This window comes from Grammomys surdaster, unplaced genomic scaffold, assembly GCF_004785775.1.
Source record: "Grammomys surdaster isolate TR1022 unplaced genomic scaffold, NIH_TR_1.0 1164, whole genome shotgun sequence".
NCBI classification, from domain to species: Eukaryota; Metazoa; Chordata; class Mammalia; order Rodentia; family Muridae; genus Grammomys; species Grammomys surdaster.
Window position 1 is genome coordinate 6,820,122 of NW_021605583.1, and position 25,331 is coordinate 6,845,452.

At 51.5% G+C, this 25,331-nt stretch overlaps 1 protein-coding gene across 1 annotated transcript in view; it reads right to left on the reverse strand.

Annotated features, from left to right (window-relative positions):
• Positions 1-3,528: 3,528 nt before the first annotated feature.
• Positions 3,529-25,331, reverse strand: part of Nectin1 (nectin cell adhesion molecule 1) — a 62,645-nt gene continuing 40,842 nt past the window's right edge. The window contains exons 2-6 of the mRNA XM_028783848.1: positions 20,088-20,438; positions 19,300-19,602; positions 18,905-19,022; positions 17,222-17,373; positions 3,529-7,483 (exon numbers count right to left, since the gene is read on the reverse strand). Of these exons, the coding sequence (XP_028639681.1) occupies positions 6,939-7,483; positions 17,222-17,373; positions 18,905-19,022; positions 19,300-19,602; positions 20,088-20,438 (1,469 nt within the window). The 3' untranslated portion in view covers positions 3,529-6,938. The remainder of the gene's footprint in view (positions 7,484-17,221; positions 17,374-18,904; positions 19,023-19,299; positions 19,603-20,087; positions 20,439-25,331) is intronic.

Here is a 25,331-nt window from a genome sequence, read left to right on the forward strand (position 1 = left end):
TCTCTCTCTCTCTCTCTCTCTCTCTCTCTCTCTCACACACACACACACACACACACACACACATGCACACACACACACACACACACACAGGCACACACACACACCACACACTAAGGTATTGCTTTCTATCCAAGGCTTGCCTTGAACTCACAATCCTACCCCAGCTTTCTGAGTTCCCGAGTCCTAGGATTACAGACTTACAGACAAGCATCATCATGCTTAGTCATGCTCCTGTCTCAGGACCCTTCTTTTCTTCATGACTGACACCTGAGGACATTCACAACTTCATGTTGGAGGTTTTGGATCTGACTGTCTTTTAAACTGTCCAGCGGTTACATGTTAAAAGCTCCCAAGCTCCAAGGTTCTGCCTATATCTGCCTGGGGCAAGGCTTGGAGTTGTCAAACCTCAACTGTGAGGGTTAATCTTAATTGTCAACTTGATAAGATTTAGAACACATCTCTGGGAGTACCTCTGAGAGATTATGTAGATTAGGTTAATTGAGTTGGGAGGATCCGTCCTAAACATGGGCAGCACCATTCCCTAGGCTCAGATTACAGACCGAATTAAAAAAAGAACTGAACAGGAGCCCTCATTCCCTCTGCTTCCTGACTATGGATACAATGTCATCAGCCTTCAAGCTCCAGACGCTATGACTCCTTCACCAAGATGGACTACACTGTCAGACAGTGAATCAGAATAAACTCTTCCTTAAATTGCTCTGGTCAGCTATTTTGTCATAGCAACAAGGCAAGTAATTAACGCATTGGGTGCTTCTGGATTAAGTAATCTGTGCTCAGCAGAGCTCACGGTGTACGTAGAAGGTGCTATTGTGCTGGTTCTCAAGGCAGATATAGCAAGTCCTGCATTGGTCTTAGCCTGGAGTTCAGGGTAAACTGGGTATGATGAGACCAGAGACGGGGTGGGGTGTGGAGTGTGTGTGAATGGGTGTCTGTGAGACAGTGTGAGTGTGTGTATGTATGTGTGAGTGTATGAGTGTTTGAGTGTGTATGTGAGTGTGTGAGAGTGTGAGTCTGAGTGTATGTGTGTGAGTGTGTGTGTTATTTATAGCATGGCTTTTTCTGTGTAGCCCTGGCTGTCCTGGAACTCCCTTTGTAGACCAGGGTGGCCTTGAACTCAGAGATCTGCCTGTCTCTGTCTCCTTCTCCCAAGTACTGGGGATTAAAGGTGTGCGACCCTCTTATTATTTTAAACAGTCCATTGACATTTTCCCCAGGAAGTCTTCCTCAATGAGTCTAGTGTGACTGGCACCTCTACTGAATGCTCAGTGTAACTCCTGCATGCCTGCCTCATGCCTCACTGGGGGCGTGCATTACTTTTTGGTGAACAGAAACTTGTTTCTCCTTCTCCAGTTTCTTGACACCCCACTTCCCATTCCCCACTTTCAGAGGTGGCTCTGCCCGTGAGCGAGCTCAGCACACACTTACAGGGTACATCTGGGTTCATCCCTAGTTTCCTCTCTAGACGTCAGCTCTCCGCACACAGAGGGAGGGGGTTGGACTGGTATGGTCACGTTGAAACAAATTATGTAAGATGCTAAGGTCTGACATCTGCCCAGAGTACTTGTGACCCACCTATTGGGGGGGGTCATAATCCCTACATATTCAAGGTCAAGGTAAAAGGTCATGCCACATCCTCTCAAAAATTGGCAATTCTCCTCCTATGCAGCCACAGCCTTGTGTTGCTATAGCCCTTGACCAGAAGGCTGGTGACTAAGTTAGAATCTAGAGTCCTTGGTGCTCTGAATTCTTGGAGCAGGGATAATCAGACAAGCATAGTGACCTGGCTTTTGGTGACCCAAAAATGTGAAAGAATGCATGATCAAATATGGGAATCTTGAAGGTCAAGTTTATTCCCATAGTCATCTGCAACAGATTTGCTCAGAGAATGGTCTGCCATTGCCAGCTGGGCGTGGGCAATGGTGGCATGCAGGAAGCATACTTTGCCCTACGAAGGGACTGCCTCAGGTCATCCAGCCTTGGGTTCCCTGCTCTCTGTCTTGAGCACTGGCTAAAGATTTTGGGTTTGGAGAGAAGTAGTGCCCATGGTCTAACTAACTAGCATGAAGTTTCTCCTAAGCCCTAACTCAGCTAGGAAGCTGAGTGTGGATGCTGCTCTCTTCAGTTAGGCCTCAGGCCTGGGGATGGTGTGGTCTGGCTTCTTCAGGGCCAAGCTCCGCCCACGAAAGCTGCGTCTGAGACTAATTGGCTTGCCCTCCTTCTTCGAAGCCGGAGAAAGTCTTGGCTAATTTGCCGGAACGCTCTAGTTAAATGCCAATTAGGATGTTCTGTCCACCGCTGTCTTCCAATATATTAATAATGTAATTAAGCATTTATTGCTCGCACAAATTAAAAATTAACTTAGACAGCCTGAAAAACTGAGGAAATAAACGCTCAGACAAACAATTTGCATCCCATTCGAATATCAACACCCTAAACACAGTTCTGTCCTGGGCTCCTTGGGTTAGCCTTCCAGTGAGAGGCTCAGCCAGCTGCCAACAGCTGTGGGCTCCGTCTTTCCCACAATGAATTCTGCCTTTCTGTACTGCCCAAGTCTTAGGTGTGGAGGAGGTGGTCTTGTTCCCACGTGGACCTGAGAGCTTTCAGCTAAGAACCCCTCTTGTATTCTGTGGTCCCTGCCCCTCACCCCATCCCCACTCTCAGGAGCCCGAGGCTCTATGGTGTGAATCTTGGTGGAAAGAGATGCCACCAGGGATGGATAGGAGGGGGCAGTCCCTGAAGCCCCTGCCCTCCCATCCTCTGGATCGATTTGTCCTGCATTCCAGCCCAGGAGATGGGAAGCAGATGGTGCTGGCATGGGGAGGGGGAGGAAGAGGAGGAGGAAGAGGAGGAGGAGGAAGAAGAAGAGGAGGAGGAGAAGGAGGAAGAGGAGGGAATGAAGGCCCAGAAGAGCTCCCTACAACCAGCCCCCTGGGAAAGACGGGGTAAGTCTAGGACCAGGGAGAGCTGCTGGAAGATGGGGCTGTGTCCTCAGAATAGAAGAGGAAGGGTTGAAGCCCCCCTCTTCTGTCTCCAGGGATCTAACACAGCAGGTGCTCCACTGCAGGGCTCCTCAGAGCCACAGGGGACCTGGTGGGGAAGAACAGGACTCTAAGGAAGTGGACAGGAGGAGAGAGACCTGGGGAGGGGTGGTGACTGACACAAGCGCTCTGGAGCAGGGGCTGCCTGTGAGTCTAGCCAGAGCAGGCCTTCCTCAGCTGTGTATTTCTGTCATCCATTTCTTGCCCCGCACCCTCATGCCTTGGCCCTGGCCAGCAGATGCCAGCCGGTCATCCCTTGTGCCCTGTACAGATCACATCTTCTCGGATGGCTCCACTGCAGCCTGCAAAGAAAACAATGCCCACAAGGTGGCCAGTGTGGCCCCTCAATGAGTGCCTATCATAGGATCAGGTACTCTGGTTATCTGTGGTGACCCTTTGTCTTCCCTTCTGTCCGGCTGTGTGTCCTTCTCTCGCTCACACCCCACTGCAGTGACATGAGGCACTTGAGCTTGTTTTAAACACTTTATTTATAAAAAAGTACATTTTTTTTCTCAGTACATTTTCAACCCATCATTTTTTTTTTAATACAAGTAAAAGGGGGTGGGGCGAGCCCTCCCCCCTCCAGGTCAAGACCAGGAGAATCTGCTGGGCTGTCCCCAGGACCAAAGAGGAAAACAGTGACATTAGAAACTGAAGCAAAGGAAGCTTAGTCACACTCAGGCGAGGGTGGCAGCTTCTCCTGGATTTTGTTCCCATTTGTTAAAAACAAAAACAAAAACAAAAAGTCACCCCCTTACCCCCCGCCCATTCCTCATAGCCAGGGTCAGAAAGCAGCATCGGTGAGGCCGGGTCCTCACCTCTGGGTATCTCCGGCCAGGTCAGCGTGAGTCACCTGCCCTCACCAGGAGAGGGTTTCAGTTGGCAGTTAGGCTTGGGGAAGTCTCTACCTGGACCTCCCCAGAGGCCTGGGAGCACCCCCCTCCTCCCAGGAAAGGGAATACAGTGTCTGCTGGGCTGAGAGGGGTGGCCTCACCCACCTGACATGAGTCCTGATTCTCCCACCTCGAGGATGGCAAGAGGGTTATTGCACCAGTGACTAGCACGCTGGGGTGGCTGGCAGAGGGTGTGCCTTCCCAGGGCTTGGGGCCCGAGCGTTAGTATGGGTTTCTCGCTCCTCGTGTGTGTACTTGTGCACACACACACACACACACCTGTGCTTGGTCTGTGGAAGGCGCGATTGTGTGTTGCTGTTTTTCAGGTCCTTCTGGTAAAAAGAGACTCAGAGGGCTGTTTCACACCAGAACAATACCAAAATCTGTAGGGACACAGGGGTCCAGGGACAGTGGAGGGACAGGAGGGGGAGGGCAGCTAGGGATGACAACCAGAGGGGTCTGGGCAGGTAACACACCAAGTTTACTCTCCACAGTCTGGCAGAAGCTCAGCTATGTTAGGGACATGAAGGTGAAGCAGAATGCCCTCCGCTCTGTCACACTGTCAGCTGGCTGTGTCCACTGTCCCACACAGGGCAAACAAAGCCCCTCCTCCTTGGGCCCAGCTACCAACCCCTGCCTCATGTCCTCTTTTAGCCCAGGTGGCAGCTGCCTGGAAGCGCTCAGTGCCACAGCTGGGGATCCTAGATCCTGCTGCATGGACCCTATAAATTGTGCTTTGCTTGGGGAAAAAGGCGTGCAGGTCTGTAAAGGGAGCTCAGGTGCTTTTTCCGGGCCCAGGGCCTCCTCAGTCCATCATAAGACAAGGGATAAGGGATGACCATGTAAGGTGAGAGAGATGAGGGAGGGGGAGTCTTTCACTCTTATGGCTCCATAGGGACAGAAATGCCCCTATTGGGCAGCCAGGGTTCTGCCACCTGCCTTGGAGGGAAAGGGACCAAGGAGAGGGACACAGTAGTATGAGAAACAGGACGAGCTGTGACATGGGAAGGACACTAATACTTCTGGAAGAAGCAACCCAGCTCCTTCATCTTCCTCCACCCGATGGCTTGAAAGGCCCCAGAATTTTTCTTCCCCAAGCTTCACCCCATTCAGTGTCCCCGAATGCCAAGAGGGGAGAGCCGCCACAGGGCTGGCATGGCTTCAGACTTCTGCTACGTGGCTACTGGGCAGCCTGGGCTGGGACTAGGGCAGTGAGGGCCTGGCAGAAGGGCCCCAGCTGGTGGGCTGAGGGGACCAGAGTTGGTGCTGAGACTGGGAATTCAGCAGCAGCACCAGGGAGGAGCAGGGTGAGGGCTGGGACTCCCTTAAGAAGCCTATGGGGGGGGGGTCAGTGCCCGTGGGGCACAGAATCGTCTGCCTCCCTCTCCCCAATGTTTGCTATCCCTCAGCGAGTGTCACGTTGGGCTGAGTTAGCTGAGATTCTGACAGACAGGCCCTAGGCATGCCCATTTAGAATGAGGGTAATCTGGGGCACAGATGGAGAAACTGAGGCACTTTGAGCTTGGGGACAGAGGGCTGGGAGGAACCTTTGCTGAGAGGGACCTTTCTCCACGTACTCAAGGGAAGGCCCAGCCCCAAATGGCTGACCAAGCCAGAATCCCATTCAGCAAGGGAATCTGCATGCGAAGGAAGGCTCTTCCACACTTCCCTCTTGTCAGCATGGCTCCAGTAGAAACTGAGCAGGGATCAGACTGTGGAAAAGCAGCAAGTTCCCTGGTGGCCCTGCACTTTCTTTGAGACTTGTGACATCTAGGCCAGCCTTCCCGTATGAGACGTCAGCAGTCCCCTTCCGTCTACCAGATTGTTTGCAGAAGTTCCATAAAGCAGCCTTCTCTGCATCAATACTTCTGTGCCTCGAATTCCTTCCTGGGATCCCAGCTCTGACTTTCCAGAAGAGTCAAGTGTTGCTAGCACTTGACAGATAAGGAGAAATCTGAGAAACGTGTACATTGTTTGGGAAAGGTTAGAGCTACACTGAAATCTTAGAGTGGCTGGTGGGGATGAGGGGAGGTGTTCATCCTAGCTGACTCTGGACGCTTCCATGGGGCCGATCCCTTCCTGAGCTGGGAACGGGTTCGAGGTGGAGCAGAGGGTTGAGCCTCCGGCAGTGTTCAGCCTGGGCAGGGCGTGAGAGGTTGGCAAAGACCCAGGGATGTGTATGCACAGATATGTGAGCATGTGTTGGCAAAGGAATATAGAACTGTGGGTAGAGACCGTCTGGGGTCACCCACTGTTTAGAGAACAGACTGGGGGTAACAGAGAGGGGAATATGAGAGCTAGATCAACTCCATGTTGGGGGTCAGAAGGGAAAAGAAGGAAACAAAACTACCCTCACCAGGAAAACACACTGCCCAGGACCCCACAGGACCCTCACTCAGCTCCATTGTTTCACACACAGGACTCCCCTGGGTACCATGGAGAACTTCTCTAAAACCTCGTAGGTGCACTGGCTGCATCCGCTTAGTGGGGGACATTGGGGTACTTCTCTCTGGGAAGAGGAGCAGCATATGGGTGGGGGTGAGGGTGCTCTTCAGCTTGAAGCTCCCTTTGCCCTCCATTCCCAATGAAGAGAACACAAACAAATTCCAGTGTTGGGGGTGGGTGGGAGAGGACTGGCTCCCCAAACCCTGGAAGGATGCCCAAGCACACAAGACAAGAACAGGGCTCCCTACACAGAGGGCAGTAGAAGAGGTCCTTAAAGGAAAGGTACAGCAACACCAAAGCCACGGTTGAACACAACACCATGGGGAAGGGTCGGTGAGGAAGGAAATAAAAAAAAAAAAAACGAAGCCAAGTAGGGTCTGCCCTGAGCTCCCCTGGTTCCCCAGGAGTTTGGGGCTGGTTTTAGGGCAGCTGGTCAAGTCTCTGTGGAGCTCCTGGGGCAGTGGGCTATGGGGGTGGGCAGGGGGCGTGCGGGTGGGGGCCGGGGAGAAGTGGGCACAGACAGAGGCTCCAGGAGGTGGGGCTACACATACCACTCTTTCTTGGAAATGAAAGACCCGTCGTTCTGAGAAACCATGTTCTCAGCCAAGTCTAGCTGTTCAGGGTCATACTGGTAGCCCAGAGTCCGGTCCCCATAGCCGTCCTGACGGGCCTCAGCCTCATCCACAGTGAAGTAGGGCCGTTTGGCGTCCTCGTCATATTTGGGGTGGGGGACGCCCACCTTGCGTTCGCCTCCTCCACCGCCCTCCTCCTCTTCTTCCTCCTCATAGCTGCTCCCGCCCAATGGGCCGGCCTTCTTTTCATCATCCGAGTCATCTGGGTACTGCAGGTTCTGTGCCATGGGCGGGTGATGCTGGGGGATCCCTGCCTTGCTGTAGCCGTTGCCGTATACATGCTTCTTGGTGCTGTAGTCACCCTTGAAGGTGTGCCGGCGCCTGCGCAGGGCCACTATGATCCCTCCAACCACAATCAGCACCAGCAGGACACTTCCTGCCACGCCCCCAATGATGGCTGTGGGCATCTGCCCCGCACGCCGCCCGTGTTCAGGAGTCGGGGTGTAGGGGAATTCTGGGTGAGGAAAAGAGAAGGGAAGGGATAGTGTCAGTGTCTGCTCTTTAGAAGTCAGCAGGGGTGTAGGGAGGCAGGGGAGGGAAAAGCCCGGGACAGGATGTCCACACCTCAAGTTTGAGCAGTTCTGATTCCAGAGGCCCCTTAGCACCCCACCTTCTTGAGATCAGCTGAAGCACTGGGAGAGAGGCAGGCAAGAGGATGAGAGGCAGCTAATGTACCCAGAGCACCCAGCCTTCCATCTTGACCCTCCCTGGAGGTGGCATCAGTTCAGTCCTATCCCATCATGGTGCAGAGGCATATCTGCATGTATCCAACTGTGTGTCCCTCACTGTCACCACTGCCCAAGGGTGGTCTTTTGTGCATTTCTATTCAATGCAGGAGATAGCTAGGGAGATTAACTTACCCAAAGGCCACTTCACCAAATTGCTTTTCCCCCCTTACATATAAACCCTATGCACATGTCAACAGTGTCCCTTTGCCTGACATGTAGAAGTGACTGTCCCAACACCAGGAGCCGAGTAGGTATTCTAGACTAATCTCCTTTGCCTTCAGGACAAATAGAAAACAGGTTCCCAAGTTTTGGCTCAGTGACACCCTGTGAGTGCCAACTGCCGGCCAGTGTGCTACACACAAGCTCTGTGACTTTTTGGTTGTGGTCTGGCCCTGCAGGGCAAGGTGGAGACCTGTTTCGAGTGCCTGCTTGGGCTACAGGATTGAAACACCCAAAGGCACAGGTTGTAAGCACAGAGCAGGGACAGGTAGAAATGGGGATACAGAGGAGGACACGTGTATCACAGATCAGGAGCGTACATACGGGAGAGCATGTTCCATGGCCCACAGGCTCTACCAGGCACAACGAACGTGTGTGGAAGAATATGCAGATAATGAGGACAGCCTGAGCCAGGCATAACGGCTCATACTTGTAACTTCAGGATGTGAGAGGCTAAGGCAGGGGGATTGTTAGAAGTTCAAGAGCAGTTTGGGCTATAGATCAAGACTGTCTAAAAACAAAAGGAAACGAAAAAAGAAAGGAAAACGGAAAAGTCAGTAAGGCAGAGTGGAAATTAAAAGGCAATAAAGGCAGAAAAAGACAAAAAGACCAGGAGAAGATGGAGGGAGGAGGTGGGTGGCCTTTTTTTTTTCCCAACCCTGTTGTCTCTTTCTTTCCATCCCCTTCTAGGCCTGGGAGGTAGCGGTGTGAATGTGAAGCCAGACCAGGCCAGGCCAGAGGCCAAGAGGTCCCAGGGCAGGACACAGGGAGACGGTTCCCAGCACCACCACAGGGTGGCACCGGAGACCATGACTGGCCTCGGTAAGAAGCTGGGGTGTAGACCCAGGGCAAGCCTGGAAGGCTTCTGTCCAGTCCTCGTCCCAGTCTGGCCCAGGAGAGCCAAGGCCAAGGTACTCGGGCTGTCTGGGCCCATGTGTCTGCTCCTGGGAGCCTGTTGCAGCCAGCTCACTCCCTGATTCAGCATCACTCATTCCATCGGAATCACACGCCTCCCATGGGTCCCATGTGAGTGTGTGGGGTGCTATTGGCAAGCAGGCAGGAGCAGGGCGGAGGTTCTGGATGGGGGAAGAGGCTCTGGCTGGAAGGGCTAGTGAAAACACAGGGGCCTCAAAAGGGGGATGGGGTGGGGGACACTTGCCTGAGGTCACATGGCTAAGCTGTGGCTGCCCAGAAGCTCCTGAGCCTGGAGATGGTGTGAGAGAAGTACAAGCCAGGAGGATTCGGGTCCCCACTTGTCACCACTGTGTCCTCAGTGCAGGTCACAGAGTGCAGGTCCATAAGTGTTTGCTGATAGTTGGTTTTTTTTATTTTTTTTTTTATTTATTTTTTTTATTTTTTTTATTTATTTTTTTAGGCAGGGTTTCTCTGTGTTGCCCTGGCTGTCCTGGAACTTACTCTGTAGATCAGGCTGGCCTCGAACTCAGAAATCCGCCTGCCTCTGCCTCCCAAGCGCTGGGATTAAAGGCGTGCGCCATCACCGCCCGGCTGCAGATAGCTGTTTTGACTGCCTATCTTGCAACCCTCTCTGAGAGCTCATCATGGTTTACTGGGTCCTATCTGTTCACTGTCCTTAGAAAGGAACCTTACTTATCTGTAATCTCAGCCTGCCTCCCTAACTCCAGTCCTCAGATACAGTCCTCTACATCTGCCTCCAAATCTTTCTTTGCTTGGTTGGTTTGAAACAAGGACTCATTAGCCCAGGCTGGCTTCTAACTTGCAATCTTCCTATCTCAGACCTCCTGAGCACTGAGGTTCCGAGCCACCACTCCTGGCCAATCTCCGCCTTATTCAGTTAGCAAATAAATCCCAACTATTTTTCTCTCTACTAACTGCATTGCTACGGAACCAAATGACATGCCTGGGGTCGCTGCAGCAAACAGACATGGAGGAACCTGACAGTGACGTGCTCAGAATATAGGAAAATAAGAACACTGAGGTATACACTTTGCAAAGGTTTCTTTCAAGGCTAGACTTTGTCCAGCCCTGAAGGATGATGGTGTAGGATCAGAGAGGCCCAGGTAGCAACCGAGGCGTCTAGATGGAAGGACCAGCCTGCTGCTTCTGAACTGCTATATTCCACTCTCCTGCTGAGATGAGGAGCCTTGGGTCCTTGGCTTTTCCTTTTAATGTTCTGCACTGTTGGGCTTTCTCCAGCTATCCCGATGAGGCTTTATCTTGGGACCTATGGGCCTTGCTGTCTCGGCTCAGGACAGAGCTCACCTCCATTCCGTGACTTAACTGTGACCCTCCTGGCTTCTCAAGCCACTTCAAGTACCTGGTTCCCACTCAGCTATGGAACTGTATCTCTGAAGGTCTCTGGGATAGTTTTCTAAACTGTACCTCCTGGAACCTCGAGCCGTTACTCAGAGATCAGCGAAAACAGCTGGACACTTTGAGAAACATTGGCTTAGATGACACATTGGTGGCCTTCACCTTCCCCCAAACCCTGGAATATGACAGATATACACAGGATGGAGAGTTTCCCAGCTTCCAGAAGACTGACCCCATTTTCCTATCCACAGGGCCATCCCAAGGAACTAATAGTTGGGTGATAGAGTCAAGAAACCTCTGGGACCACAAACTCAAATTCCCACCTGTTCCAACATGGCTGTCTGTTCTTTCTCATTCTCTCTGTCTGCCAGGCTTCCCCTGGGTTCCCACCGCCACTAGCATTTGTCCACGCTGACTGAGTTTCTCTCTGGGTTTTGCTGTGGTAGAACATTCTTGAGTCTCTCACCTTTACTGCGCCTCTACCATCTTGGCTGCCCCACCCAGTCAGCAGATTAATTCCTATTGGAAAGACATGACCACTCTGTCTCAAAGGCCAGTAGAAGACCCCATTGCCTGCTGGGCCTTAGAGCCTGGCTGCCAAGCTCCTGTCATGCACCTGGGGGTAACTGTCCCCATCAAAGGCCCTGGTGCTAAAGGGTTGGTTGCTAGTTCATAGCACCACTAGAAGGTGGTGGAACCTTTAGAGTTGTAGGAAATCCAGTCACTGGGGGTGTATCCTTGAAAGGGCTATGGGGACCCTGTCTCTTGTCTGCTTGCTGGCTACCACAGGGTGAATGAGTCATTCTACAATCACATTCTTTCTATGATACAGTGTCTCATCACAGGCCCTCAGGCAACAGGTCAATCAGTCATGGACTGCAACTTTTGAAACCGTGAGCTTGAATGAACTCCACTCTTCTCTTCACCTACCTCCCTGCACCTCCTGACAAGGATCTCATGACATAGCCTTGGTTGTCCTGGAACTCACTATGTAAACCAGGCTGGCCTTGAACCCATAGAGATCTGCCTGCCTCTGCCTCCCAAGTGCTGGGATTAAAGGTGTGCAAACCTTTCCTCTTTTTAAATTGATGGTGACAGGTACCAGAAAGCTGATTAATACATTATATTTGCTATCTAAGTGAGTTCTGGTTTTCGGGTGTGTATGTGGTTCTAAGGATTTAACAAAGAGCCTGGCACCAGTTAGTACTCTACCACCAGGCTATATTCTTTTTTGTTGTTGTTGTTTTTTGTTTGTTTGTTTTTTTCGAGACAGGGTTTCTCTGTGTAGCCCTGGCTATCCTGGAACTTGCTCTGTAGACCAGGCTGGCCTCGAACTCAGAAATCCACCTGCCTCTGCCTCCCAAGTGCTGGGATTAAAGGCGTGCGCCACCACTGCCTGGCTCAGGCTATATTCTTAATCATTTTCTACTTCATATTTTGAGATAGGGTCTTGGTAAGTTTCTCAGGCTGTCCTTGAACCTGTGATCCTTTGGCCTCAGCTTCCCAAGTAGCTAGGAATACAGAATCAGCCTTGAGTGAGTCTGTAGCCACAAACAAGCCTCTGCTTACACCAAACGCCCTGCTATAATGTCTCTCTCATGCTACAGTTCTGTAGCTCCCCTTTAACTTTTCCTCCGTAGACTTCCTATGGACGGATGACTTGCATCCTTCACTGTATTTTAAACAATGTCAGGTCCAAGTCTATTAATTACAAATTCATTGCTGATAACCGCACATTATGATTAACTGCCGTGGGTTCTGGTTCTCCTTCCAGTCGGAATAAGGGAAGAGCTGGGAGGAGTGGCCGCCCGTCTTTTGGCGGTGACTCACTGAAGCATGGCCGCTGTGCAAAATGCAAGTTCCACTGCGGTTACCTTCCTGCTTTCCCAGCAAAGAACCAATGAAAAATACTGTGTTCTTACATCTAACTCGGCTAGATTGGATTCTCTGACCCCACTAATCACAGGATGACAGGGTTTGCTGTATCATCTGTCTGATGAGAACGGTTGGTGTCCTAAACTACTCTGTAAATTATATTTTGAAATAAATCTCGAATCTAGGCGCTTCTCACCATCCCATCCCCACCACCCTCATCCGAGACACCACCATCTCTCACCTGGATTATTTATGGCCATCCACACCTAACTGCTTTCTCCCCCTTGCTTCGATAGACTGTATCTGATAGAACAGCCAGTAAAATCCCATTAAAGAATAAGTCACATCCCATCGCTACCCTGCCCCAGAGCCCCTAGTTGATTCTGTTTTACTCTCAGAGGAAGCCAAAGCCACAGAGCCTAGAACATTGCCCATGACCTGCGCCTACGTCATCTTGTCCTGGTTTTCTGCAGGCTGAGGGCTCGTTGTCATGGACCGGATGGCTTCATGCCATCCATCTGCTTCAGGGCTTGGGTTGAACACCACCTCCCCATGGCTGCTGTTTTCATCCACCATATTTAAAATGGCAATGTACAAGTCCCTCGGTGGCGGCATGCACGGGGGCCTCCTTCCCGCTATTCCTTTTCCTATGTCCCCTTCAGGACCCCATAAGCTTCCCAAGGATGGAGTCTGGTCTGCTTTGCTCACCGATTTATCCCAAATGCCTAGGTTACACAGCAACGAAATCCTTGTTGAGTAAAAGGACACACTCTCTCACGCCATGGCCCCGCCATAGCAGAGCCAGCATTCAGTCCACAGATAAAGTGGACCTGGGACACACTGGGGACCTCATTAATAGGAATCGTGGTAGTAGGAGCAGCGGCTTAGGGGCAGATTATGCTTAGTTCTCTACCTCTGACCTCCCCTGCCCAGGACCTCTACTTAATGTTTTTTCTTAAGCTCTAATGAGGTTTACTGTTCCTGGGGGATCTTTTGGGACCAAAGGGAACCCACGATATTTTAACTACTTTAAGGTCAGGTCCGTGTGGAGCAGAGGGATGGCTAAGATGTCAAAATAAAAGCGCCAAATGAGGAAGGCAGAGGGAAGGGATAGTAATGGGAATTTAATTCATGTTGGGGGGGCATTCCCTGTCCCTCCCCTCTACCCTCCATTTGTCACGGTCAGCCAGCAGCTTCTTTTTTTTTTTTACCAGAAGCAGAACCGCAAGCACCACAGCTGGGTGGAGAAGGAAGAGCCACATTGTGGTCATTTGCTCTCGCTGTTGGGGGCCCAGCTGATCCCTCTCACGTCCTTTTACAAAGTGGCCCACTTGGCCCTGCTTCTGAAGGGTTGCGGACTTCGCTCTGGGAACCTGGGATGGACAGGGCCCCAGAGCAATGGAGCTTCTCATTCTGGGTCCCCAGTTTCCAGACTAAGATGGAGTCCCCAGTTCCCAGACTAAGATGGGTGGCCCAGTGTTGTGGTCTTTAGATGGACCTGAGGTGAGCTAGAATTAGGGTTTATAGTGTGGAACTAGGATCTAGGGTCAAAGGGAATGTCTGGGCTTGCTTCCACAACCAATGCCGGATGTTTTGGTAAGCAGGAAATGACCTACAGCAGATCAAGCCAGGAAGTTGTGAGAACTACATTTCCCAGCAAGCACTGAGGCCAGCCACAGGGAGAGTAGGAAAAGCCTGGGGTCATACCCTGAGAAGCCCTGCTGTCCTCTTCTTGTAGCTGAAGCAGCTGTGTAGTTCCTACATTGTCTGACAGGGCTCCTGCAAGCTGGAGGAAGAACTCCCAGAGGTCCAGATGCAGCTGCATCCTCAGACTCCCAAACAAACTGCCGTTTGCTGGCTCGGAGACAAGCCCCGTTTGCCCTCAGCATAGCCCCAGGCTTCCATTTGCACACTCAGCATGCAGACAGCGGCTTGCCTGCTCACACTGGCTCACACATGCTTACAGAAGAACACACCCACAGTCATGTCTGGGCACGCACAATCGCAGAGACACTCCCTGTGAAGGCCTACCAAACCTTGGTCCAAAGAACTGGCCTGACTGGCATGCCTATGGGGTGAGCCCAGACATCACCAGAAGTAAGAGTTGAGACAGACACGGTGAACTTGAGTGGCTTCCCTCCCTGCTCTTGGGAGTGGCAAGAGGCCAGTCTGCTACTTCCCGCCTAACCTCCTTAAGGGCAGAAGCTACTCCTATTTGGTCAAGGCTGTACCTTGGATCCCACCCGACCTCTATTGTTTGCCTTGTGGAAGAAGAGCTCTACCTATGATGCTGTCAGACTGCTCACCCAGGACTCTGAAATTGCTTCTCAGCACAAGGGCCTTCCTTGCAAATGGGCTTCTTTGAGTGGCCAGACGCTGTTAACTGCATCCACACATTCCACTGGGTTGTACACTCAGCTTTCTCCCCGCTCTGGTCACAGCATGGGCCTATTCCACACTAGGGATCGTTCTCTGTGACAGCCTTAACTGGTGTCCTGGTGCCACCATGCAGCCATCTGACACAGTCGTACCCCCAGCATTGCTATGCTGCTTCACTGAGAGTCTCCCAGAGGCTCTCAAGGCCCTTCTTCCGTGCCCACCATCGCTGGTCCAGCTCCTCACCTGACATGTTCTCCCTGCCTACCCAACCCCAGCCGTTCACTATTCCTCTCTCCAGATGTGCCCAGGGCAAAGCTATTACCTGAAAGGATGGTCAGAATGAAATATTAAATTTCCACTTACCCATCTTACTCATGCATTGCCTTTAGACCAGTGGGGCTGGGAGTTCAGGGCCCACCTGTGCCCCTTGGGGTGGCCCCCAGAGATTTCAGAGGGTACATGCTGGTGTGGGAAAGAGGGCGATGAGGTTGTCTGCCACTTAGGGAATGAACAGCACTGGAAAAGCTTAGGACATCTGGCTGAATCCCTCAGAAAGGCAGAAAGCTGCTCCCTGCAGGGCTCCTGGGCCTATCAGGAGTTCAAAGACTGCCTTGCTTTTTTGGCTCTTGGCTGCTGGCCTTAGATTTGCCAACAACAGAGCCCTGGTATGACCCTTTTCCAACTGGAGCTCTGGGTGGTTCTAGACCACCTAGCCTTGAGCACACTTCAGGAATTATATGCAGAAGAGCATACACCCACCACCTAGACCTGACTACAGGTCCCACAGCCGGCACTGGGTACCCATGGCAGCTTCTTCCTCGTGGCTACTTTCCTCTTTCTTTTCCTCCTTTCTGCTCCTGGACCTGAGCTCCAGGGAGGAGCCCGTCCTCGTGCCCACTGCCTTTGTTCCTGGGCTTCTCCTGATATCTGTGACTCTGAGGCTGGGCACACTTGCCCTAGCAGGGTCTCTGGTCAGCCTTCTCGTACTGAGAAGTAGCATCAATGCAAAGATGCTTTTGGGTTCTCTTTACTTCCTCCACATTTCCAATCAGGTATTTTCCCAGAGTGCCTGGGTGGCAGAGTGGGATGCCATGGTGACTGGTGATCCTCTTGGAAGGAGTACTCCAGTACCCCCTTATATCCATATAGAGAGGTGGATGATAGAGAACGGGCTATAAATCTGACTATCTCTACATTACAGATTGGGAAGCTCAGGCTCAGAGAGGCAAAGAACTTATTTAAGACCACACAGCCAAGCAGAGTCCTTATAGGAACACATTCCTGGCCCTCAAGTGACATATTGGTCACACACATTATGATGGCTTCTCAGGAGGTGGCTGAGCTTTTCCTCGCCCAATCTTACAGCCTGGGAGGCCAGAGCTCAGGACCCTGTGAGGCTCCAAACTGCCAGAAGGAAGAAGTCTGTGGCAGCCCTCTTCTGTAAATCTGCCACTCTATAAGGAACTCCCAAACTCTATCCTGGCTGTCACCCTGGCTGTCACCAGGCTCCAGCCCTGGCACCTCTGCTCCTAAAAACAGTCTCAGAGCCAGGGGCAGGGAGTTGAAGAAAACAGAAAGTGACCACACCCTCTTGTTCCTAGGTGACAAGACAGCCCCAAGGACAGGTCAGTGCAGCCCCTGGAGAGCTCCAGCTGCTTTGTGCAGATGTGTTTGGAGCGTACCCACGGTGGAGGTTACACTCTTGAGAAAGAGGCTCAGAGCCAGCCAATTCTCCAGGCTCCTCCAGACCTGTGTCTAGCTACAGCTCTGGCCTGATCACCTAGCTTCCTGAACTCCAAGGTCACTCTGCACGTGTTACATCCTGTCTCCTTGGGTGGCAGCGGGATGTCCCTTCCTGTTTTCAGAGGGTCTTTGTGAGACTCTCTCAACCTACAAAGGAGCTTAGGTTTAATACTACGGACACTCCCCCTTGTGACGTTTGGTGGCAATTTACTCCTTGATGCATTTCTTTTGATGCTCCCACTAATGACGATAACGCTGGACGTTGAGACAATAATCACAGAGCCCTGGTCGCTTACTGACAGACTAGGTTGTGCTAGGTTATGTGACCTACATTCTGTGTCACTGGACAGCAGCCCTTCCTTCAAGGCAGGTCACACCGCCTCCATTATACAGATGAGGCCCACTCAGGTCATGTCCCAGGTGAAGTCTCCCTGCAGAACATCAAAGCGCTAATTTCCCTGGACTGACACACCCCTCATGTAATGACAGAAAGATCTGGGAAAAGAGCAATTCGGTCTCCAGACATACGTATCCAATACCTTCAGGGAGCATGCTCACTCCAGCCTCCACGACACTGCCTTGCGTTCTGCTTGAGGTGAGTCTCACCCTGCAGCCCTACAGGTTTTCTCGCCTCCAGCTGCAGAACTCAGAGATCACGGGCTCCATCTGCAAACCTGACCCACCAAGCCATGATTCCCTAGTGCAGGCGTTCAGTCTCTAAACGCGATTGCTGCAAGCAGCATTTCCTGCCCTCTCTCGCTGAGGGTCACTCTGACTGTACCCTTTAGCCTCTCATAAAACAAAGAGAAAAATGCAAAGAAAGAATCGTGGCCTGAACCCCAGAGAAGCAAGGGAGAAAAAGACGCAGACTTCCCATCGTGAGGCAATGAGAGGAGCGGTTGCAGCCATGGAGGAACCTGAGGATGGGGAACAGCGGGGAGGCTAAAGATTCCTACCTGTGATATTGACCTCCACCTGGCCCGAGCGGGTGCCAATAGGGTTGGTGGCCTCACAGATGTAGGTTCCTGCCAGGCTGTAGTTGATAGGTCCCCGGAAGAAGAGGGTTCTGTTCTGGGCCTCGACACCCTTGGGGAGAGAGCCATTCAACCTGTAGACATTGGGAGACACAGTGAAGGATTATGACTCTTCAGACCCAAGAGGTTCCTAGGGCATCCACGTGGCTCAAGTGCTATCTGCCAGCTCTTATGCTGACTGTGTATATTATGGTCTGCTTAGGGTAGAGGAAAAGAATAACATAGCAACAATAACCCCTTACATCCCACAGTTTTCTATTAGTAATTTTTGTTTTGTTTTGTTTTTCTTTCCAGACAGGGCTTTGTTATGTAGCCCAGGTTGGTTCTGAATTTGCAGCCACCCCGACTGGGCTCCTGTGGTGCTGAGATTACGGACTTGGGCCACCGGGCCTGGCAGTTCATCAAACCGTTGAAATGTATTCAAGGCAGGTGGGTACCACTCCCACATAACAGATCCAAGACCAAGGACACACAGCCCGGAAGCAGCAGAGCCAGAGCCAGCTGTGTCTGCAGCCTGCAGGAGAATTCTACTGCTCCTGGGTCCTCCTGTTGGCCCTTTGTGTCCTCAGTAGTGGGTTGACAACAGAGATACCTGGGTCGTGACCCTAGCTAGCTCTCCTCGAGTGGAACCTCTGGGGCCAGGTACATTTGGAGAAGTTAGTCAGATGGACAAGCAGGCATGGCTGAGATCCTTCTCATCGATGATCTAGCCATGGCTGTGTATGTCTTAAGACATTTCCATGTGGGGGCCACCCTGAGAGTTTGTCGAGTATAGAAGACCTTCATTCCTCTTCACTGGTCTTCAGCTAAGTCAGCAGCCACTCCAGTTACAGGGCTGACTGACAAGCAGGTCTTGCTCTTTCCCCCCCAACCCCCACCACCCCCATCTTCAGAAGCAGTTTTGTGTCAAGAAATGGAGGGTAACAGGGAGGGCCTGTCAGAGTTCTCTACTTCCTAGAAAAACCTCTAGACTCTCTCTGAGCTGTTGCCTCATAGTCAACTTTCTTAGCTTCCGCCACACCCTGTCTGAGTCCCACCTAGCTCTCTGAGGAAAGAACGCTGGCTTGAGATGTTCAAATTGGCCAGAGGGGCCGTTTGTTTTCTCTCTGAAGGTCAAGGACCAGACTGTAAAGCCAAGCACGGGGACAGTGGGACATGGGGGTCTGCTGCTGCCTCCACTCAGAGAACCTGGGGCTGCTGAAGGGTTAGGAACAAAGAGAGCCTGGGGTGTTCCAGAACACTAGCTTCCCAGGGGACACCTTGATAAAAATAAGTAGTGGGGACTGGGGCTGGATGACTCAGGCTGAATCACCAAACGAAAATGACAAAACTCTTTATTAGTGAGAGAAGGGAAGCGGGTTATGAGAGAAGCCCCTGCTGGCAGGATTATTAGTTCCAAACCCAAGCACTCAAATGCTGAGGTGTATGTACATAGTATGTGTGCGCATGTGTGCACATGTGTGTGTGTGTGTGGGGTCTCTTAAACCAACTCCTATGGAAAAATCCCCTATGAAGCTTAGATTCTAATCCTCCCTACTCCCCAGAGGTGGGTGGTTGGGCCTCTGTGGGGTATTTTCAGCGAACAGGCCAGCCTCCAGCACTCACGTGGTCCAGTGGTACTCAGTGGCTGGCGGGTTAGCATCTGCTTTGCACGTAAGCTTCACATCTGTCCGCTGCAGGTACCAGTTGCCATCAAAGCCCTCAATGGTCACCTCAGGTTCATCTGTGAGTCAAGGGAGGATGTTGGAAGAGGGTGAGGTCAGGGGAAGAGCCAGGGGAGGGACAGAAGGGGGATGGTGGGGACATAGGAGCAGCTTGGAGAACAAGTGGGTCTCACAGGATCGCAGCGGAAGGGGGAAAGGTTAGGACAGGGAGAAGTGACAGAGGGAGAAGACAGGAAGATTGCAGCATCTTAGAAGAGAAACTAGTGGGGTGAGATTAGGGGACAGAATAGGAAGGCAGGTAGCAATGGGTGGGAAGGGCCCCTGGCCCTGACTCACACTGCACGTTGAGTGTAAGGCTCTCCCTGAAGCGGTCAAGGTGATAGTTGACAATACAGGCCAGGGACTGCCGGTGGGCTTCCCTGCTGGGCACCAAGCGGTAACGGCTGATGACTGTCACTGTGCCATTGGGGTTCCGAATTTCCTGATACTCTGCCTCGCCCTTTAGCCGTGTTTCCCAGGACACCACACTGGGAGGTTTTCCGTTGGCTGAGGTGCAGGTAGCCACCAGGACTTTGTCATCCTGTCCCTTCCTGGCTCGAAGCACTGCCTGGGTGCCCTCGATCCAGTTGGTGGGTTTGGCTGTGGGGACAACACCATGGTATTAGTTGGAATTGCCTGGGCATCTGCTGGCCACCTCTGCCGCTCTACTGCTCTTTGCTAAAGCCCGTCCCAGAATTTCTCATAAGAAGTTCCTTATGCCAGCAAACCCTCTCTGCTGCACAAACAGTCCTCGTTTGAGGCTTCTAAGGGTCTTGATGTGTTCAGCTTCCTTCCTTACCATGGTGTCAAAGCACCTGCCTGCTTCCTAGTCTCCAACACATGTCCGTCAATGGGAGCCCCAACATAAATACAGTGCATGTCCCTGTCCAAAGCTAAGCCCCTCCCACCGCCCACCCCCAATCCTTGGGGAATTGTGGATAGTCTCATTAGTCAAGTGAGAGGCGCTATGTCTAGACTTTCGGGAGCGTGCCAAGCCAACAGGGGTGTCTGTGGCCACCGAGGCACATGTTAAGGATGGCCAAACCATCTACATAGGCAAGAAAAAGAGATCCAGGACAGCTTACCCATCACAGTGAGATTGAGCTGGCTCTCACGGTTGCCCGTAGGGAAAGTGGCAAATTCACAGATGTACATGCCCTCGTCCTCCAGCTCCAGGCGGGAGAGGCGGATGGTGCCGTCGATGAAGGAGGGTCGCAGGAACTCCACTCGTTTCTCGTAGGGAGGCAGCACGGAAACCCCCATAGTTGGGTTGTAGATGGCCATGTTCTGCTTGGAGCCATTGGAGGCCTTCTGCCATGTGACCTGGGTGATCTTCACACTGGGCAGTGGGTTGGCAAAGCTACAGTGCAGTACCACATCTGTGCCGATGAAGCCATACATGGAATCGTTCACCTGCACCACTTGCGTGTGAGCGCCTGGCAGAGGGGATGATGGGAAACGGTTAGCACCGGGCGCTACTCCCCAGCCCTCATTCTCTGGCTTCTGCCCTTGACATTTACAGCAGTCATTACATTTATAATTCTTCTTATGGAAATAATCACTGGGCCTGGTAGCTTGTGGCTCAAACCCCCGCACTTGGAAGGCTAAGCAGGAAGTTTGTTATGGGACTTTGGGACCAGCCTGGGTTACATAGTAAGTTCTAGAACAACAGCCTGTGATTCAAGTGAAACTCATTTCAACAACTCCTCTCACCCCCCAAAAAATAAATTACTTACTTGATATAAAAACCACTTAAAGGCTGTTAAGACAGCTCAGTGGGTAAAGACATTGGCTCCCAAGAGTGATGACCTAAATTTGTTACCCGAAACCCACAGGGGAGTCCTGGAATCATTCTCTGACCTCCACACACCCACAATGGCTCATGCACACACAAACACACAAAATAAACAAATGAATTTAATAATAAAATTCCACTCTGGATAATTCTGAAAAATGCTGAGAAGACAGTCAATGACGTCATTCACTTGTAGTTCAGAATGGCCTTGAGTTCATTATCCTCCTGTCTCAGCTCCCTGGGCGCTGGCAGTCTTCACACATGCCTGATTACGATCTCTCTCTCTATATATTTGCATGCGTATGTGCTATGCATCCACACGGGGGTCTGAGGTTGAAGTTAAAAAATCTTTGTCAGTTGAGTTCCAACATATTTTCTTTCTTTTTCCTATTTGTTTGTTTGTTTACGATGGGGTCTTACTATGTAGTCCTGGCTGGCTTAGAATTTGCTGTGTAAAGCAGACTGGCTTCACATCTGCAGATATCTGCTTGCCTCTGCTTCCTCAGCACTGGAGTTAAAGGCCTGAGTTTCTCAGTCTTACATTTCTAGGCAAGCTCTCTTGGTTAGACCCAGATGGGGTTAGTCTGTCTAGCCATCTTGCTCCAGGGATCTCATCTTTGTCTTCTGGGCAGGCCACTATGAACATCTGGCATTTGTGTGGGTGCTGAGGACCCTAAATGCGGTCCTCACGCTTTTGTGGCAAGTACTTTACCCAATGAGCCATCTCCCTGGCTCTCTCTACACTAATTAAAAAAACAAAAACAAAAGCAAAGCTCAGGACCCCCAAAGAAACAACAACAAAAATAAAATAAAATAAAATAAAATAAAATAAAATAAAGAAAGAAGGAAAGAAGGGAGGAAGGCAGGAAGGAAGGAAGGAAGGAAGGAAGGAAGGAAGGAAAGAAAGAAAGAAAGAAAGAAAGAAAGAGAGAGAAAGAAAGTAAGTCCCCCAAACCAAACAAAATCAGAATCATAGTCTAGTGACTGTTCCCAATGCTGCTTTTCAGTGAGTGTTACCGACCAGTCACTGTTCCACATCAGTGACCACACACCCACATCCCACTTTCTCCCTTGTCTGCTTCTGTGGATGGAGCCCAGGACCTGTCAAGTTTTCCACCGCTGAGCTACAGGCAAGCTCTGCCCTCCCACGATGCTTTTTACTCTATAGAGTCAACTCTGATCTTGGACTAAGCGTCTTCCTGCCTCAGCCTCCAGAATGCTGGGGTTGCATGTGGTACAACCATACCCACCTAGCCTGCCACCATTTTGTAGGAGGGTCCAAAGCTCTACTTTCCAAGAAGAGCCCTAGCTAGTTTTCCTGGGTCTTAGTTCCCTCATCTGACAAATGAACCAGATAATCCAGTGTCCTCTACCTTACACATTGCTGGGGAACCAGATGGCATACAGATAAAGAACATGGGGGTAGGGGCAGGAATCTGGAGAAGGTGCTGTGGATGTCCAGCAAAAGGACCCTTCCCCTTTAGCTCCCTTAAGGCCTATTTAAGCCCTTCCGTTGGGAAGCTGCCCAGTCTGGTCCTCCAGGTTCCTCCCAGGACAGTCCTTTCTGTCTCAGACTATGGCTGTTTATACCTCCGACTTCTACCCTGGACTATGAACTCCTACAGGGAACTCTTTTCCTTCCTAACTTCCCAAAGCCCAGACCAGCAATCTGGTTTATACAGTAGGCTTCCATGTTTCCTTTTCTCTAGTGGAGCAAACTGCAGTGGCAGCCAAGAGAATGGGGATTCCTAGGAAGAAGCAGGCAGCTGGGCAAGACATAAGTTCCCCCTCCTCATCTAGAAAGTCTTTTCCTTTGAACCTCCTTAGCCCGAGCTTGGCGCTCCCCTAGCTCTTGGGTGATCACCCCAGACCAGGTTCTGTCCTCCACTTCTCTCCATCTGGGAGTCTGTCAAGTCCCCAAAGCAGCGTCTTTGTCACGTGACTGCATTGTTCCTGTCATTGATGAGTGACCACATTTGTGTACTTCCTATCCTGCATCTCCAGTTTACTGATCATCAGGCCCTCCACTGACCCAGAGGCAGGAGGATGGCTTCAAGCAAAAGGCCTGGCTTCCTTGCATCCACTGTGTGATAGAGAGGTGGGGGCTCCTGGGAAAGTCCTGAAGCCCAGGGTCCCTTTAGCACCCCATTCCACTCCTCTAGAGACCACAGTGACTGTGGGATCTCAGAGGCTTAGTATACAGTAGGCTCTCAAGAAATGCACGCTAAGCCAGGCATGGTGGAGCATGCTTGTAACATTAGCATTCAAGAGTCAGAAGTCTGAATTCCTTCTAATATCTGGTTTTGGCTTTCCCAAGCCATGCCCTTGACACTGAGAATCCATACACACCCTCATCCATCCTCCATTCACACAGTCTTACCAAGCACGTCAAGTGTTCCCATCCCTCCAGCTGGCCCTTGGAAGCACCAGATACCCCAAGCAGTGGTGTTGGGGACTGGAGGAGGTGGGAGGAGGAAAGTGTGACACAAGTCGGGGGGTTGAATGTCCGCCTACCAGGGGGGACCCTGGCAGCCATTTATTTCCCTTGCTTCTTCCAAGAAGCAGTCTGGGTGCCCTGGGTCTCCTGTTTCCTTCTGGCTCTGTCCGACAGCAGCCCAGCCCTTGCCCCACCCAGAAACAGTCCTGAGGGGAGGTCAGTGGGTCAGATGGTCTAGTATTCTTGCTGACTGGTCAGCTGGCAAGCAACGAATTCCTCCATCCTCCCTGACAGGATAAATGGGTGCTCCCTGATGCTTGCTCCTCTAGCCTCCACTCCCCAGGCCTGCTGGAGGCTGCCCAGCAGCTGTGATAAAGTGAGCATAATTGGGGAACTTGCGCCACACAAAGCTGAGAACTGGAAAAGCCAGTTGGGAGGGCTTGGGCCACAGGTGAGAGTTGGGGGAGGGGAGCATGGGCATCAGGAAGCATCTTGGTACTAGGTGTGGTTGACCTGGAGGGGCACATGGTCCACTGACCCCAGGACCCCATCTCCTCTCATCCCTCTACAGGTGTGTGGCTGGCGGGGGCGGATGGGGGGGGTGCTGGCACACAGGCTGGCATTCCTATGCTACTTCCCAAGCAGTGACTTCACCCTTCAAGGATAAGGCAGTGCCAAGAGGGGAGGTTGTTGATGATGCCCCATGGAGGTTGGGGAGGTTCCTGTGCCAAAGCAGGTGTGGTGTGTGTGTGTGTGTGTGTATCTGTGTGTGTGTGCGTGTGCGCATGAGTCTATGCTGGGTAGAGGCTGTTTGTTTCTCCACTGGCTTCTCCCAGAAGCAGCTTCATGGTGGTGCAGGGAGAAACATTCTTGTCATCCCCTCATTGTATCCAAAGCACTTTCTAGCCCTTTCTGGCCCTGTGATGGGTTGGGTTGGGACACGAAGGACTTCTCAGTAGTGGGCGTGTTCACTTTTACTCTTGGCCTCTGTCATAGCCAGCTGTTAACAGAGCAGGGAGGTAGCCCCTGGGTGGCATGTGGGGCTTCTGGAGCATTGAGCATAAAGAGAGTGCCAGAAAGAGGGGACAAGGGATTAGCAAAATTGGGTCCCTCTTCAACCCAGCCTGTGGGACCTGGCTCCCAAACTTCTGTGAGGGCTCACTGGCTTGGACCAAGCATGTCAAGTTAGGTCTAAGTATCCAGCTCTTAGACTGGGTGAATTAAAAAAAAAATTCTTTTTTTCCAAGGAAGCAGGGCCTTAGTGTACACTTGTCTCTTTTCATTTCTGCCTCAGTTTCCTAATGTGGGAAATGGCAAGGGTGGCTCCCAAGCTCTGTCAGACTTTTTGGGCATCTGCTACTGAGGTGCACAGCAGGGCTGGGAAGAGTCTGCCCTCTGCCTCAGTTCCATCCAGTGGCCGATGACTTAGCCTTTCTATGACGGAGGGTGCACATCTGCAAAGCAGAGATTCCGATAGTTAATGCCTGCCCTGTAAAACTGTTGTGAGGATGGGATGAAGGGGACACATGGGAAACTCAGAAGGCAGCCTTAACACAAAATAAACGCTCAGTCGATGATGGCTGCTGCCATCATTGTTGGCACTGTCATCAGCATCACTGTCGCTATCATCTGTGAAGCCATGGGTTTCCCTCTCTAGAACTTCATTCGACAAATGTTTACTGATCATCTACCTAGCAGTAGGCACTGTTCAGGGCACCCCCTCTTCTGGGACACCATGAGGTTCTTGTTCCTAACTCTCTGTGGGTACTTCTGCTACAACACCAATGGCATATGACAGGCAACTGTACCCATTACTATTTCCTACTCTCGTGTGGAGTCTGTATTCTGTCACTCAATGGCTGTCTAGCTACCATGGGGAAAGCAGGGACATGCTTGACCCTAAGCTGTCAATCGCATTTCGCCTGACATTGTAGAACCAAGCATGGGGAACCTGCCAACTCTCTGGTTACCCAAGCAATAGGAAAGTCCTCTTCCTCTGCAGACCATGGCCTGGGGCTTTGTGACATGGTAGCACACGAGGGTTCAATGGACAGGCAACCTCCCAGGAGCCAGGTCAAGAAGGACTGGTTCATCTGC